The sequence below is a fragment of the Eutrigla gurnardus genome, assembly GCF_963514095.1.
Source record: "Eutrigla gurnardus genome assembly, chromosome: 13".
NCBI classification, from domain to species: domain Eukaryota; kingdom Metazoa; phylum Chordata; class Actinopteri; order Perciformes; family Triglidae; genus Eutrigla; species Eutrigla gurnardus.
The window spans coordinates 9,185,961-9,202,822 of NC_139936.1; the positions used below are offsets into that span (position 1 = coordinate 9,185,961).

At 41.0% G+C, this 16,862-nt stretch overlaps 2 protein-coding genes across 3 annotated transcripts in view; one reads left to right on the plus strand and one right to left on the minus strand.

Moving 5' to 3' along the window:
• vps13a (vacuolar protein sorting 13 homolog A) overlaps nucleotides 1–10,131 on the plus strand; it is a 32,580-nt gene extending 22,449 nt beyond the window's left edge. Inside the window, exons 55-76 of one of the 2 annotated variants that reach the window (XM_084023988.1) lie at nucleotides 49–120; nucleotides 1,209–1,341; nucleotides 1,605–1,662; nucleotides 1,832–2,003; nucleotides 2,270–2,423; nucleotides 2,613–2,759; nucleotides 2,942–3,023; nucleotides 3,123–3,192; nucleotides 3,343–3,457; nucleotides 3,601–3,714; nucleotides 3,867–4,012; nucleotides 4,131–4,212; nucleotides 4,330–4,443; nucleotides 4,603–4,678; nucleotides 5,105–5,268; nucleotides 5,424–5,469; nucleotides 5,663–5,786; nucleotides 6,156–6,270; nucleotides 7,936–8,021; nucleotides 8,321–8,444; nucleotides 8,578–8,652; nucleotides 8,979–10,131. In XM_084023988.1, the coding sequence (XP_083880114.1) occupies nucleotides 49–120; nucleotides 1,209–1,341; nucleotides 1,605–1,662; nucleotides 1,832–2,003; nucleotides 2,270–2,423; nucleotides 2,613–2,759; nucleotides 2,942–3,023; nucleotides 3,123–3,192; nucleotides 3,343–3,457; nucleotides 3,601–3,714; nucleotides 3,867–4,012; nucleotides 4,131–4,212; nucleotides 4,330–4,443; nucleotides 4,603–4,678; nucleotides 5,105–5,268; nucleotides 5,424–5,469; nucleotides 5,663–5,786; nucleotides 6,156–6,270; nucleotides 7,936–8,021; nucleotides 8,321–8,444; nucleotides 8,578–8,652; nucleotides 8,979–9,029 (2,320 nt within the window). In that variant the 3' untranslated portion in view covers nucleotides 9,030–10,131. The remainder of the gene's footprint in view (nucleotides 1–48; nucleotides 121–1,208; nucleotides 1,342–1,604; nucleotides 1,663–1,831; nucleotides 2,004–2,269; nucleotides 2,424–2,612; nucleotides 2,760–2,941; nucleotides 3,024–3,122; nucleotides 3,193–3,342; nucleotides 3,458–3,600; nucleotides 3,715–3,866; nucleotides 4,013–4,130; nucleotides 4,213–4,329; nucleotides 4,444–4,602; nucleotides 4,679–5,104; nucleotides 5,269–5,423; nucleotides 5,470–5,662; nucleotides 5,787–6,155; nucleotides 6,271–7,935; nucleotides 8,022–8,320; nucleotides 8,445–8,577; nucleotides 8,653–8,978) is intronic. The other variant, XM_084023989.1, reaches the window with a different exon arrangement.
• An 87-nt stretch (nucleotides 10,132–10,218) lies between these two features.
• Nucleotides 10,219–16,434, minus strand: gna14a (guanine nucleotide binding protein (G protein), alpha 14a). The gene is made up of 7 exons (XM_084023994.1): nucleotides 16,030–16,434; nucleotides 12,926–13,110; nucleotides 12,593–12,747; nucleotides 11,905–12,033; nucleotides 11,675–11,804; nucleotides 11,429–11,582; nucleotides 10,219–11,060 (listed from the first exon to the last, which is right to left on the minus strand). Exons 1-7 carry the CDS (start codon nucleotides 16,148–16,150, stop codon nucleotides 10,870–10,872), a joined length of 1,065 nt encoding a protein of 354 aa, XP_083880120.1. The 5' UTR covers nucleotides 16,151–16,434; the 3' UTR covers nucleotides 10,219–10,869.
• Nucleotides 16,435–16,862: the final 428 nt, after the last annotated feature.

Genomic DNA, 16,862 nt, shown 5'->3' on the forward strand with positions numbered 1-16,862 from the left:
GTGTATTTGCTGATAGCGATTTATGTTTGTGTGTTGTGGGTCATGCAGCGCCCGGACAGAATCCACGTGGGTGGCTGACGAGATACTTGACCTCTCCTTCTCACTGGAGGAGGAGGACAGGTAGAAAAATATGAAAACTCTTGAGACACACTCTGAACTCAGAAAAAAAAAGAGAGAAAGAATGGCCTCAGATGCTTATTAAAACGGCTAGCCCAGGAAGAATTAAATACGACATAAAACCACTTCCAAAACTCATGAAATATACAAATATTTCTGAACAATTTATGGGGCAGGCAAGAGGGAGGAAAAGCACAAATGATGCAGTGCGTAAATAGTTATGTGACATCGTAATGCTGATGTCACACTCATTTTACTCCGCCATCATACGTGAGTGCAGAGTGTGCTCAGATAAAGAGTTCAGGTAAAGAGAAGTAGAGGAAGACTGGTCCTGGTTTGTCTGTGTAATCTGCTCCTCACCCTTACCAATGAGAAATACATACATATATATATATATATATATATATATATATATATATATATATATATATATATATATATATATATATATATATATATATATATTTAACAGCCATTGGGATAGAGTAAAAGGAGCAGGTTAGACATCTAAACCCATTTACTCCTTTCTTACTATGTTCCTTTGATCTGTTTTCAAGTGTTTAGCCATCTTTACTTGTAGAAATACTTGAATGCTGCTGACTGGATGGGACTCTAACAGTGGAAACACACTTCCTGCTTATTCAGTAGTTCCGTTGCTTGACTGTTATTCTCTTATTTTCCATCTACATCTTTAGACTATGGCTTATTTCATTTTTCTTATGTCTGCTTTGTCTTGTCCGAATCAAGATCAGTATCAGAGTGAACATGTGTATTTTAAACCTTATCTCTGCAGTGGAGGTTTTGTGGACTTTTCGGTGTTTGGCCGTCATACTGTCATTTTTCTGTGTGTTGATGGGAATCGTTTGTGTTTTCTGTCGGACAGGTACTTTGGATTGGATGGTTGTCGTGGCGGTATATTCTTGGTGGCTGGGCTCTGCTATATTGTCCTCCGTTTCACTGTACCACCATCTTGCATTATTTGCTGTCTTGTGTCCTATCAGTGGAATATTATTTCTTTTTTTGGTTGTTATAAGTGATGTTACTGATATATACATTATGTGTGTGTCTGGGTGGGTTTCATGTGTGTGCAGCTCTCAAAAGGAGGCGGAGCAGGAGGAGCTGGAGGCTGGGAAAGCTGTGCACTACACCTGGACTGAACCCACTGGGTCCCGAGAGCTTTGCTGGAAGTGTGGTACTTATAGTGGAAAGCTGAAAAGCGAAGAGGTACTGTACTATACCTGAGACACAATCATGTTTGTGGTTGGGGAATAACACAGTATTATTCATTCATTGGTTTCCTCAACAGACATCTTCTCACCTTGTCAGGTGTTTCTGACTTTGCCTTTCCAACAGATAGCAGGAATCACACTGCATTCAGCATTAAAGCAATATTTAAGCTAAAACGTGTTACCTTACACAAAGACTCAAGTGTTTACATAGACATTTTATTTTTTGTTTGATCTGTTTGTCTGCTCATGCATCTTTAGGACCTGCGTGTGGACATGAACAATGAGCGGAAACTGTTCGTCATCTCCTTTTATGAAGGTAAAGTACAAGGGGCTTAAAATGCCCGATCAGATGCATTATTTATTTCTGCTTTACTCATTCTTATATTCACTTAGAATTATCCTCACAATTGCTTATTTATTTATTGCCCTGTACTAACAACACAACTGCTGTATTACTTAATTTGGGGTTTATTATTGATTCAAAGGTCTCCAGCGTGTCGTGCTGTTCACTGAGGAGCAAGACATCTACAAGATGCTCTGTGAGAGCGAGAAGGCACAGCTGGCCGAACAGGAAATCATGCTGTCGCTACAGAATGTGGGCGTGTCTCTGGTCAACAACAGCAGCGGCCAGGAGGTCTCTTTCATCGGCATCACAAGGTAGTTAACCAGCAACGTACACATGTGTACACATGTCATAAGACCAAAACATGGCCAGGTTCATGTTATGACCGTGGCTCACTGCCTATTAAAAAAAATGTGTATGTGCTGTGGCATAGATAGTGATGTGTACGTTTTGTAAATATACGGTAGTTAAAAATGCATGTACTTGTGTGTGAGAAGTGGGTGCAGTGTTAAATGGTTGTTACTGTGGAATAATGCAACCAAATCCACTTTACACTCTTGTTTCCCCCTTTTTGCCACAGCTCCGATGTGGTGTGGGAATTAAAGCCAAAGAAGAAGCATCGCTGGAAGACTCTGAGCACTAAAGAAGCTGAGATGCTGGAGCACCGCTTCAAAAAGTACATTGAATCTGGGCCTGTAGACCACGAAATTGTCGACCTGGAAAACAACTACCAGGTTAGAGACTAAATACTGTATCTTCTGCTATGTGAACTCCTAACGAGTGATGGATAGAATGTGGAAATGTACAAACGAAAGCTGTCCATTTCATGTTACCCATGTAGGTTGTTTACTCATAAAATGTACTTTAAAGACAAGCTGCAGGTGGTGACTTAATAATGAAAATAATCATTAACTGTCCTCCAGGTGTCCTTTACTCCAAATGCCATGGATATGCGGATGCTGCAGCCGTGTGATGCTCCTCTCCGGAGGCACTTCCTGCCTGGGGTGAAGGTGGAGTATAGCGTCTCACCACGGCAGAGAGCCTACCGTGTCCAAATCCACCGCATCCAGGTGAAAAAGGAGTCAAATATAAACAAATTCCTTAAAGATCCAGTATATCCACATCCATATTACAGTAGTCATACAATTGACTTTTCTCAGCATTTGTTCATTATTGCATCTTGAGTCCTTAGTTTCCTTTCTTCTATTCATATTCATTTATAGCTCTAAGTAAGTATGCTTTCCTCCTACAGATCCAGAATCAGCTGCCAGGAGCCATCTTCCCTTATGTTTTTTACCCTGTAAAACTGCCAAAATCTATCACCATGGACGCAGGTCTGTTGATCCACTCTGTGTGCCATCATGTTAGCGCTGCATTATGTGCTGTTTATATGTCATGTTTCAGTCTGTAATCTGATTTTATTTTTATTACAGAACCCAAACCTCTAACTGATATCAGCATTGTCACCAGAACAGCAGGGCACTCCGATATCTCTCGCATCAAGTAATTGTTTTTTGCCCCTTGTTTGACTCTGTTCTGATGTGCTCCCTACAATCCAATTCCCCTGAAAAACAATTGGAATTTTCATATATTAATTGAACTGTTTTCTTGTTTTGCTGGAAAGTGGTGATGGGAATGTCTTGTCTACCTCAGGTACTTCAAGGTGTTGATTCAAGAGATGGACCTGAAGCTCGATCTGGGCTTCCTGTATGCCATCCTGGACCTGTTCACACCTGAGAATGCCAGCATCATGAGCTCACAACAGGAGGTCAGATACCTGACACAGTTCACATACCCTGTGTTTTGTTCAGAATCTCTGATACTTTGATATAATCTTCATGGACTTGGAAGAATCATCCATTCGGACTGTGTTTTTGTGCCTGTTTAACTGTGCTTGTCTTATTCCTTAAGGTGGAACTGTTTGAGAAGGACATAGAATATATCAAGACAGAACTAAACCATGCCTCTGCTGCTGACACCTCTCCTATCAGCCTATATGAGTACTTCCACATTTCCCCCATCAAGGTTTGTACAGTACATATAATGTATGTATTTGTGTAGTAAAAAAACAGGAATAAAACAGCATCACAATCTGTTCACAAGACCCAGCCACGTAGCACATTTCTGTTGTGAGTCTAAAACCAGACCACGCTTTGTCATGTGTTTTTTATGTGCAGCTTCATCTGAGTCTGTCTCTGAGTACGGGAGGAGAAGATGGCCTGAAGGAGAAGCGAGATAAAGAGCTCATTCCCGTCCAGTCCCTCAACCTGCTGCTGAAGAGTATCGGCGCCACACTCACGGATGTGCAGGACGTTGTCTTCAAGTATGAACACGTGCAAAAGCCTAAATTGGCAACACAAATCACGCACGGTAGCGTCCGTTTCTTTTTGTTTGTGTTTGAGGAGTCCCTGCTATTTGACCGATTCTGTGATTGATTTCAGGCTGGCCTTCTTTGAATTGACCTTCCGGTTTTGTACGACCCAGCAACTACAATGGGAGGTCATCAGACATTATTCCAAGCAGGTAAGGTTTAATGTGTTACTAATGTGTCCCTTAATGCATTAAGTATGGAAAAACTGAGAATGAAACCAAAACCATGGATATGATGGGCTGATGGTTATTTATATATTCCTATTTCAGGCTATTAAACAGATGTATGTGCTGGTCCTGGGCCTGGATGTACTCGGAAATCCTTTTGGATTGATCAGAGGACTGTCTGAGGGAGTGGAAGCCTTCTTCTATGAGCCTTACCAGGTAGCAATGTAATACAAGTACTGATAAGCACTAAAATAACACAAAACCGTTGTGGCATTCAATGAAATATAGAGTTTAGTGCTCATTGTTTTGCCCAACAGTGCAGACTGTGTCTTTGTGTCTTTGTGTCTTGTTTTACTGTTGTCTGTGGTTTTCCAGGGAGCCATTCAAGGGCCGGAGGAGTTTGTTGAAGGAATGGCTCTTGGGGTGAAGGCTCTGGTGGGAGGAGCTGTCGGTAAGTACAGGACTCAACAATATCTGTGACTAGGTGTCTGATCTCTTTAAGACAAAGCTGAATAATACCTCTGAGGTATATCGATATTTTTTAACACGGTATTGCTTCTTTTTAATTTTTTTGTGTCGACAAATGCTATATTTGAGTAATTTGAGACCTAAGATCTAAGGTCTATTCAAAAGTAAACTGAAAACCTTTCTGATTTCTCAAGCTTCTGATTAATTGTGTGCGTTTGATTTTCACGTTTGATCTTATCAGCACATCAAGTTTACCTGTAATGAAATATATATCTTAACTTGCCTTGCCTTTTGAAGAGAAGATGAAGTGACAGAGAATAACACAGTAACAGTTTCTACCACAAGAGTCTTTTCAGAAGTAATAGACATATTAAATGTGTCACTATTAAGGCTCATACGTGTCTTCCAGGGGGTATAGCAGGTGCGGCCTCCAGGATCACAGGTGCCATGGCAAAGGGTGTTGCTGCCATAACAATGGACGAGGAATACCAGCAGAAGAGACGAGAGGCTATGAACAAACAACCCAGTGGGCTGAGAGAGGGGCTGACCAGGGGTGGAAAGGGATTAGTGTCTGTACGTACTTAAACGTGTGTTAGTCAGCAGAAAATAAACCTTTTACACATGTTTTACAAGTACAATTGTCATTTAATCATTCAACAGATTGACTCATAAGAATAATTAATGAATTGCTGCTATTTAATAATAATGCTTTTGTGCTTTGCTCTCAGGGTTTTGTCAGCGGGATCACAGGGATTGTTACCAAACCGATTAAAGGTATGTTGAACTGGATCCTCGGATCAGATTTGAGTGAGAACATTTGGCACGTTAATGATATGAAAATTGAGTTGGCCAATATAATGCATAAAAACTAAAAATTGGTACTATGTAATTGTGTTTTTTGTTGTTTTGTGGAACAGTATACCAGTTTTCTCAGTTTTCATGAATGTGATGATGTGTTATTTTGCAGGAGCACAGAAGGAGGGCGCAGCAGGCTTTTTTAAAGGCGTTGGGAAAGGTCTTGTTGGTGCAGTAGCCAGACCGACAGGTGGCATTATTGACATGGCCAGCAGTACTTTCCAAGGGATCAAGAGGTATTTCATTTCTGTGTGTATGTCTTCCCATGGATGTTCAGCAGTGTTCATATTTTTACAACACCAGTATATCTTTGCATATGTGCTACTTATTGAGCGGACAATTCATGTGGATGTGCGGTGGAATCACAGGGCTGTTTAACACCAAAAGAATATTAAGCTTGCATAAGTTAGAAGGTAATTATTTGTGACATGCAGTACTTACAAAAACGTAACAAAGTAACAAAAAACAAAGTTTTATTAGAGCTGATCTTTTGGCCAAGAAAGAAGAGATTTATGTCTATTTATGTGTTTGCATGTGACTGTTTTGTGTGTGTTTATAAGAAAGCTGTGTCTCAAAACACATCTGTGTGTCTTTCTCGTTTCCAGGGCAGCAGAGACTTCACAAGACATTGCCTCTCTGCGTCCTCCTCGCTTCATCCACGAGGATGGAGTCATACGACCATATAAGGAGAGGGAGGGCATCGGCAGTCAGATGCTCCAGGTAGGACAAAGTCTCTACATCTTCAGCTCTCCGCAGTCCGACCTGGGCAAATAATAGTTGGTAATTTATTTAACTGAGATGAGGACGACTCTATGTAACTTACACTTTAAAATGACAGAATCGTGTCATTTTCTGTGACTTTACAGTCAGTTAGGTGATACAAACAATGAGCCCAGTTTGTGGTTCAGAGCCAGTGGTGTGGGATCAGAGAACGTTTTCTCCTATTTGTAGATTTTGCTGTTGCTTTGAAGTGTTTCATTTCTACTTCGTTTAAGCTACGAGCTTCTGTTGGTCATTTTTTTTCTGTGCTGGAATTGTGGAGCAGTTGTGCTGGATGGAGTGGGTTGAAGTTTCTCATTACGAGTGTCAGGTGAGAGCTACACTGTTCGGCTCGTAGTAAAGATTTACAGATGGGTGACAAATTAAATTAAAATACAGCAATCTCAAGAACAGCTTTTGTGCTCCTTTGTAAAGAATTTTACAAATATCTGAATTCTACTGTCGGGATAGTCCCTTATTTGGTGCTTATCTGATAGGAGTGGGGTGGGAGTCTCATCAAACAATCAATGATGTTTCTCCCATCATTGCTTTCAGGCTTTTCTTTAAATTTGTCGTCCATCTTTATCACCATCTTTAGACCTCGGCTAGGTTTGTGTGTTTGTTGATGTGTTAGCTACAGCTTAGTCTCCTTATGCCAAAAATAGGACTAATGATGGAATGAATACTTGCTTGTGTGTTGTGTCTGTTGTAGCTGGTTAAATAGGATTCAAATCAATTGTAATTAATTAAATTGTGAATTGATTACACGTATTTTATACTCTTTTTAAAGGTCTTTTAAACAAAAATATAAAGAATATGTGGCATCTCCAACACAATAATTCTTTGATAGAGCTGAGATCTGGTCGAACACACTCTCACCTTGGTCTGAGTGGGTTTGCTCAGCTGTCTGGGTAGAAACTTGCTTTGGTTCTCTTTGCTGTGACGTTGACTCTTGTCTCTTGTCGTGTCCACAGAGGAGGTTGGCCTACAGTGAAGGGCGTAGAGCTGACTCAGAGGATGAGGGTGAAAACTAGCGTAGCGTTAGTGTTTTGTTTTTTGTCTGTGCTGGAGTTCAAGTTGGATTCAAGTGGTTTCAAGTTCACTTTTGTAAGATTTAAAGCAACCAAAGAAAGGCCTCTGATTAATGTAGGAAGTGTGTTTTTATATGTTTTATGTTTTTAGTTGTTTATTATCTTGTGTGTATTTTTTCCATCACTTCTACTTTTTATCTTAACATTTTTCTTTCATATTCACAAGCCACAAACATTTCTCCTTGTTTAGATATTCATTCATTGTCAAATCACAAACATCTGTCTACTTTCTTTATTATTTTACGTCTTTTTGTCATTCTGTCATTCACTTCCCTTTTGTTCTCAATAAATTGCTCACATTTTAAACTTCTACCTGCCATTGTCTTTGTATTTGTTTCATCCCATCCTCCCTCACCACCACACATACTCTTTTTGCAGACAACCACGGTAGCTCACCCTTGTTTACCGTATGCAGTTGTTGAAAACTCACTTTTATATAAATCTGAATTCATGCTTTCGTATATTTCAGACTTTCAGTAGCTTTTAAGTCTTGCTGTTTGTTTAAATATTTACTCACTTCACTCTCTTTTGTCAGAAAATTGAGAATGGACGTTTTGCCAAGTACAGATACTTTGCTCATGCCAAGGTCAACGAGTCCGACTTCCTCATGATCACCAAGAGGTGAGTGTTTTTGGCATCTGATTCGGCTACTTTCTCCTTTTGTGTTTGAGATGTGCTTTTAATTTTGTTTTCCCTTCATGTTCACCCGTAAATATGTGAAATCAGTATATCCCACATCATCACTACTGTATGTTTTTAAACCTTGTAGTGTTTTGTAAGTGGTATGTAAAATAAAATGTCTGTTTGTTACTAAAAGCTGCTTTAAATATATCAATGACACTGTATATTTTATACTTATTGAGTCCTCAAAGCAGATATTGGTTGCTTTGTCTAACCCTTTTGATGTGTTTCTTTTCAAGGGGAATATTTTTCGTTACCAGAGGCACTTTTGGCCAATTGACCTGTGAATGGCAATATCTATTTGAAGAGTTCACCAAGGATCCAATGATTGTAGAGGACCGCCGACTTCGCATCGAGGCCAAGGTACAAACTCTTACAACTGAATGTACATGAGAAGCTCACCTTTCCCTCTTAGGAGACTTGTGTTTTTACAGATTACTAGTAGGTTTTAAACGATCATTAAGCAGATTGTTGCACTATGTCTTGTGTACTGCAGGAGAGAGTGAAGTCAGTCTTCCATGCCAAGGAGTTTGGGAAGATCATAAACTTCAAAACTCCTGAGATAGCCAAGGTGAGTTGACTATTGGGACTATGTTGCAAACCTCAGCTGTAATTTCTATTCCTTTTGATATTCTTGTTTTTATTTATTTTATTTGCTTCTTTTAATGTTTTTTTTTCCAATGCTTTTAATGTTTTATGTAAAGCACTTTAAATGACCTTGTTGTTGAAAGGTGCTATACAAATACAATATAATCCTATGCTGCAATATATATGCCGTGTTTATCTCAAACTCATGTTTGGTCGTGTCGTTCAAAGTTACTGCATGTGTCCATCCTGCAGCCACAGTTAATGTTTGTACAGAAATGAGTTCTAACTTTGGTTCTTGTTTATTTTCAGTGGGTTCTTGCCAGATTGGACGATGCAAGAGAGAGTTTACCCAAATACTGAGTCATCGAGAAGAACAAGAAATGATGACGGTTTAAAAAAAAAAGAAGAAAACACACACAGTCTGTGTGTCAGTGCCTTTGTTCTTTAGTGCATGCTACTTTTGGTTACCTCCCATGAGTGAGTCGTGGTAAACATTGCTGTATGTTGGTGTGTGTCGGGGGTGAACGACTGCGTGTGTGTGTGTGTGTGTGCATGCTAACAAAAGTGCTAGAAATGGACAACCGATGCTGATTAATTTACCACGGAAGCTCCGAACTCACTGAACCATCGTCTCACTGTCTTCACTCTTGATTGCACCCATCCTTTCACACACACATAATTGATTTTTAGTGATTTCTTTTATGAAAGCTAACACAAGTCTTGAGTTTACAATTGCACCGCACCACTATCTGCTATTTATAAGAACTTTAGTGTGCCATACTCAACCCAAGCCAGATTGAGTCACTCATTTCATTCTGTTTCACTTTTTATACACATTTCAAGTTGCGTTTGGCTGTAGAAGATGTTACAGTGCCACAGCGAGTAGGAGACATGTAGAAAACAGCTTGAATAGCACCGAGGCCAAACGGACCACAGTTGCATTGAACATAGCACATTTAATGTTGTACACTGTTTATTTTACTGGATTATATGAAAGGGAAACTAATTTAAATTTTGAGTATGGCTCTTTCAAAGCCGTTTTCTTTTATGCTCACTGTTTTTCCTCTTTGTTTTTTACATCTCTGCAAGAGGAAGACTGTTCAGTGTGTGATTTAGAGTGGCATGCTATTTTTATATTGTTCTATCAAGCTGTATATTGATATAATATACTATCCTGTCTGTATATATCCATCAAACACAATAGTCTGTATTATGGCATTACAGATTGAAGAATTTCCTGATTTTTATGTTTTTATACTACATATATGCAATGCCAACTATGTTGATGACTTATGCAGAGAAAGTGTATCTAACAGAAATGAATGCTAATTATTCACAGCTGCTGTTTATGCTGTATATTTTAATGCTTTGGTTTTGGGGTGCATCGCAGTTTAATAAGACTACATATTTGTTTTGCCAGTAATGCTTGTCATTTAGTGTTTACTGCAGTGGCTTAATCCCCCTATTTTAAAAAAATACAAATAAAATAAGTGTTTCAAATGAATCTTGCGTACCCAGAAAATCTCAAGTACACAAATGACACTCTTAATTAAGTAACTACAATCGTTTATTGCAAATAGCCATAAATATCATTTCTATTTCTCCTGAGGAAAAAAAACAGTTGAGTAGAGTTTTCCAAATCACAACTTGGATTATTTACATCTAAACACACTCGGTGGTCGTGCTAACTGTCCTTTGTAAATAAGGCACTTGCAGGCAAAAGCAGTCACAGTGTTGTAAATTCTACACAATATTAAATCACAAAACGCAGGACTAAAGGGACTTTTGCAGTTATTGCATGAGCAGAAATTCTACACTTGAATCCCATTTTTGATAATTTTTTAAGTGATATGCAATATATAAATAAGTATCCCACTCACATTCTAACATCTACTGCTCCCTTACAGCACATTTCTACAAAGGCTGGAATAAAAACTACAGTACGCAATACACAAAAACTCCCATTTCAGACACAATGACCTAAAAAACACTCATCAGTTATGTCTCCTACATGTTCATATTCTCTTTGGCTGGATTTTAACAGGCACAAAAGATACCTATATTTAAGCCTTTGGAATTAAAGGAACCATTCATTTTTTCAGTGAATCGAATTGTTGCTTTGACTGCCGAGGAAAAGCACCGTAAAGTTTTGTTTGCTGTAACGCTCCTATCTTGGCTCTCCTCGTGTCCGTCCTGCTCCTCATACCAGATTGAACTCCTTCAGGTTGTGTACGAGGATGGTGTCTTTGACGGCCACAAAGACGAAGCGGATGTTTTCAGTGTCCGTGGCGCAGGTGAAGTGAGGGTACAGCTTCTTGCTTTTGTCTGGGTTTTGTTCTTGGTACATTTTCAGGATGAATTCTTGAGCTGCTTTCTTATCCTCCTGAGGTCCTGCAATTCAGGTTTGAAATGATTTAAATAATACACTTTTTCAGTAGATTCAACACTGGAACCGTTTGTATGTGTTTATTAAAAAAAAAAAAAAAGTGTGTGACATGCTGGTGAGAAGTGCACCAAGTATCTTGGTGTATTGGATCTTTATGCGATTTTCATTGTTTTCTATGTCACCTTTTCTACTGCATGTGCCACATACTACTGAGTAGTTACAGCGAACTACCACTAATGTACTCTTGTACAACAGCTGGTTAACAGGTTAATTTAGCCTGCCCTCATTGATATAAATGTGGTGGACAAAATAATAGAAATGCCTGTCAGTATTAGACTTCTTGTACATCACAAGCACAAACGAAGTAACTCACCTGTGAATTCGGGGAAGTAGGTGACTAAATGAGAGTACATGATCTTCTCCTGCAGGATGTCGGTCTTGTTGAGGAACAGTATGACAGAGGAGCGCTGGAACCAGGGATAGGTAATGATGGTTTTGAACAGGGCCTTGCTCTCCTCCATACGGTTCTGATACAGAAATTGCAGCACAGAAAGAACGGAAGACGGATGTTAAAGAGTCATAGACTTGAACGTGATTCGCCGTTGACCTGAACTCTCACCTCGTTGTCGCATTCAGCCAGGACTTGGTCGTACTCGCTGAGCGCCACCAGGAAGATGATGGAGGTGACGTTCTCAAAGCAGTGGATCCACTTCCTCCTCTCTGACCTTTGACCCCCCACGTCCACCATCCTGCCGTAACAGCCAATCCCCACAACAACAGACAAGGTTTATGCCTCCCGTACCAATGCAACACAGCCTTTACCCGTCCTACTGGTATGATATAACTCACCTGAAGATGACATTCTCCATGTCAAAGGGGTATTCAATGATACCCGTGGTTGGCACTCTGACTCGGAGGATATCCTGCAGGTCAGGTATATAGGCCGGTTGAGAAATTCGATCCAGGTCGGTGAGATAGCTGAAAAGAGGAGGCAGAAATGACAATGAGAGGAGAAAATAACACAATTAGGTGGATTTTGTAGGTACAAATAGAGATACCATTAGAAAGCTGTTCAACCATAACATTAAGTGATTGTAGGTAGTGCTCTCTACATCATCATCTAACTAAGTACTGTGATTGCATGTCTCACTGTCTGAGACAGAAGTGGAAACCATTAAGAAAGTGTTTTGCTTCAGTAGATAAGTCAAAATACAGCGCATTTAATTAGCTAAAAATAGCAACATCAAGCTAAAAATGGTTGCTTTTCTATTCTATTTTTATCTGGATGATCAGTAGCTTTACAAAAAACAGGATCCTTATTAATGCTAGTTTCTCCCCCCACTGTGAGCACATCTGTATGGTCAGAAGGGACACCTCATGTTTTTATCTCCCAAGGTCGAAACGCTCAAAGCCTTCTCCCCAGGAGGAGCATCTGGTAAAATGCAGAACCGCATATTTCTTTACTTATTTATGTCGAGCTATAAGTAGTCAGACTGCAGCAGAGAGTTACACGTTGTACTGTATGTCTAATGCACACTATTTGGTGGAGTCGGACAGCTGGTATTCTCTGCGTCGGTCGTAGCAATCCTGCATTCCTGGGTCGTCCCACAGGCTCCTGATGGCCGCCGCCAGGCTTTGATCTAACTCCTCCACCTTGTCCACTTCCACCTCCAGAACGGAGTCTGCATGGCTCTGTACGGACACGCAGAGACGGGAAGACAATTACAGAAGGATTCTCTCCCACATGTCCCGTTTACACTTTCTTAAATTTTACCAAGTTTGTGCTGGGGGGACGACATGTTTGGACTCCAGAGACAAAAATATGTCCCCCGAAAGGAGCAGAATGAGTGTGATCGTGTCTGTAGAGTACCTGGTTCTGTGGATTTGAGAAAGATATATGAAGCGGCTCCATGGCTCGGGTCATGGCCTGCATGGAGGTGAGGATGTTCTGGTAGACCAGTTTGGCGTAGCTCCTCTTGTCCTCATCCGTGTACCCCCCTCCATGGATAATCCTCATCTGTTTGATGAAGGTACTCTTTCCACTCTCTCCAGTACCTGTTGGATACAGTGAGGCTTAAATCCAATTCTATCTCTTCACACTCATCCATCTGTCTCCGTGCAGCTTGTTCAGAGTCCAGTTTAAGTCAAATACTGTAGTATTTTTCTCAAACCTTTGTATTTAAATGTGCCGTAGAACAGACACACACTAGTTAAAAGACTGGCCCACCACATTTTATGACGATACATTCTAAATGCAATGACTCACATGTTCTCTAACTGTCAGTTTAACACACACACACACACACACACACACACACACACACACAGTGTCTGTCAGTCACGTACCTCGTCAGATGTGACGGCCCTGGTTTTCTCATTCAGGCCATGTGATGCTGAATCTATTTGTTAAACAAATGTGTGTTTGTTACCAGACCTGATTGTGTTAACGTTCTCTGAGGACTCTGAGTGGTGCCAGCAGAGTTCTGGTTTCCTGGCGGTTTTGCATGGCATCGTGAATACTTGAGTCTTCTAATGTTGGCAAACAAGGCTTAGACAAATTGTCTGCATTTGAATGCACCTTGTTTACAAGTCAAGTTTCTTGGAGATGAGGGCAAGACGGACAGGTGAACACTGAGATGGAGGCAAATTGTGATCCTGCACATCTGCTGTGTTTTACTTGTGCATCCTGGATTTTAAGTCTCTCATTGGATTCTTGGAAGGTCATTAAGTTTGTTCTATGACGACATGTCTGATCATTAAGTTGAATTTGATGGTGTTGTTTCAGTATTCAGTAATTTGATGGTTAAAAATGAATTCATCAAACTTACTTATGCAAAAGGTCTTACAGAAGAAAGACATACAGTCACAATAAGCAACCCGTGTTCACATTTTTAAACTAGACATGCATTTGTGACTCCTTTTGACCCGATACATGAATATTGACCAACTTCGTCAATTAAATAAATGTTTTTCTCTTAAAGTTCTTACATTTCTACACAAGTAGCTCCAATTATATTCAAATGAATTATAAAAACATACACAAATTGATTTCTGAGTGACTTGCAGATGAAAAATTGTTCAAATTAAATAAACATTTAAATGTTGAAAGCGTCACTCCACTGATTTCACACATAAAGGTGATGGTATTTGTCAAGGCTGAGAATCTGTGATCAGGGACATCTCAGTTTAGAGGAAGAGTAATCCATGAGGAAGATATCGCAGCTGCTTAAACATGTCACTTGTTTAGTTTAAATCATTTCTGCTGCATTTTGCTGGCTGGTATATTTTTCTGTACACAAATACATCCATCCATCCATCCATCCATCCATCCATCGTCTACCGCTTATCCTGTATTCAGGGTCGCGGGGGGGCTGGAGCCGATCCCATCTGTCATTGGGCGAAGGCAGGGTACACCCTGGTCAGGTAACCAGTCTATCACAGGGCGAACATATAGACAAACAACCATTCACACTCACATTCACACCTACGGGCAATTTAGAGTCATCAATTAACCTATCCCCATCCTGCATGTCTTTGGACTGTGGGAGGAAGCCGGAGAACCCGGATAGAACTACACAAATACATGTTCAGTAACATTTATGTCTTTGTGCACATCTGCATGTATATGCATGTGTAAAGTTCAGTGTGGTGATTTATAGTTTCTCTGTGGGTGTTGAAGGCGGCCTACAGATGTCTCTCACACGCACACATACTTCCATGTGACGCAGGCCGGCTCAGTGAATGATTTCCCAGATTAGAACCATCACCTGTCACTCTCTGCCCGATTTGTTTGTTTTGTTTTGTTTTGTTTTTTTTGCACCTGAAATTGACATTATAATTAAGGTCATAGGCTTAAATTGAGGTTGCAAAATGATGTATAATAATCTGCATTAAAAGTGTGTTTTGGCTGATCTATAAAATAACCAAATCAATTGTAAATTGAACAGGGAAATAGAAACCATCAAAACCAGCAAGAAGCCCAGAAACTGCATTCTGAGGAAGTTGGAGACAGGAGCTTTCACCAGCCCACTGACTGGTTTCTGCGGTTTTTCACTCCACTTTAATTTTTCACAACTTCCCAGCAGCTCTCACAGTAACTTTGTCTCCCCGAAGCAGCATGCTCTGTACCACAATCCACACCAGAGCTGCATTTGCATTCCCTTTGCATGAGGCGCGCCCGCAGCAGCTAGTTATGGCTTTCTAACACACCACTGACCGATGCCTTCACAGAGCCTGTCCCCGAAGTTCTGCCTTACTGCTGCAGTAAAACAGCTTGTTTTCAGAGCACTAAGAGCCGAGGATACTCTTCTTATGCCATGTAGCAACTCTATGATCCGTCAAGTGTTACCGATACAGGTGAACAGAGATCACAGTATCCTCCCCTGAAAAAGCCAGTTACATTCACCTCTCTCTGCATGTGACTGAGTGTTTCTGTGGCGGCTGTGACATGAGACCAGTAGGGTAAAGCAGTTTAGTAGTTGAGCTTAGAAACTCTCCATGGTGCGTAAATTCAATGGCACGGCTGTGGCGCGCGACTCGCACCCTCCCGGGATGCCCGGGAAGAGCCAGCGCGCGCGCCACCACATCCGGAGAGCAACGAGAGGAACGAGGAGATATGAATAGTTACAGTTGGATATGAAAACGCGTGCGTCCTCGTGACTTTACTCACATCTGCCCAACCCGTCAAACATCTTCAAATATAGAAAAAAAAAGGATGTGTCTGTTTACTCTTAAATCATAAAATGTATTCAAATGAAAACACAGTTTAGTCGGCAGGCTGCTGAGCGCTGTTCCACCTGCAGTGGTGCCTACATGTGCAGGTGTGGTCAGGAAGCAGTGAAGTATTCAAATAGTGGATTAAAGATCGTTATGGCTTTTTTTTTATTATTTTATTATTATTATTGTATTTTTTATTATTTTTTTGTCATGTCTGTGTAAACCCAAGTTCCCCCCGATGTGATCCCTGATGCTCACCTAACAGCAGCAGCTTCAGCTCCCTGCGAGAGTCCTTTTTGTCTCTCCGCAGCTGCTTCTCGATCTCCTCGTTGATCCTCTGGTTCTCTTTCTCCTCCGCCGACACACAGCACCCAGCCATCGTTCAGGCCGAACCGGCTCGCTCTCCAACGTCGCTCCCCTTTTTTCTTTGCCGTCGACGTGGGGGGGAAATAGGGCCGCGGAGGCGCGCGCGCCTTCCTCTCGCACTTCACAAAGTCCGTGGGGGGAAACCGCAGAGCATCTTCAAATGATGCCTTCGTCCTATTAAATGTGAAGTTTATTGAGGACGGGATGGTTGAATGGCTAAAAGAGAGAATCCTTCTTTAGAGGGGAACGGCCAGAGATCTCCTTTTGGGGGCCAATAAGAGGAGCGGACTTCTCTCTGACGAGGAGCTGCGGTTTGTCTGAAGCAGGTGGGCACCTGTTGAACTTTATCCTGTAGGCTCGGGAGGGCGTGGCACAGGTGGAAATAGACAGGGATAAATAGCCCGTTCACAGCGAGACGAGACGCACAGAGACGACTGACATGGTGACATGGTGCGATTTAAGAATAGAAGATCCTGCTGCTGCGATCAAATATATTTTTTTAAAAACAAGAAAAGTAGGATCATGGGCTGATAACATGATTGGCACCTGTGAGTAGCATCTTGGTATATTTGTACACAAGGAGACAAGGCGGTGACACTTCAGTTTTGGCTGTCGGAAGAGAGGAAAGTGCAGTATCGATCCTGTGACACTGCCGTGTCTCCTAACGGCCGCTAGGGGGCAGGAAGGCCAACTGTGAGTGAGTGAATGAGTGTTTGACTCAGTTT

Bases quoted from the DNA above. Each gene is read 5' to 3' on its own strand.
- gna14a (XM_084023994.1), bottom strand. From the start codon at position 16,150: ATGGCTGGGTGCTGTGTGTCGGCGGAGGAGAAAGAGAACCAGAGGATC. The intron at 12,034-12,592 runs GTGTGCATTAGA...TCCTCTTTTCAG, and splicing joins CTGTCCGACTCCACCAAATA to CTATCTCACCGACCTGGATC. The intron at 11,583-11,674 runs GTGAGAGTTCAG...TTTCTGTATCAG, and splicing joins TGGCTGAATGCGACAACGAG to AACCGTATGGAGGAGAGCAA.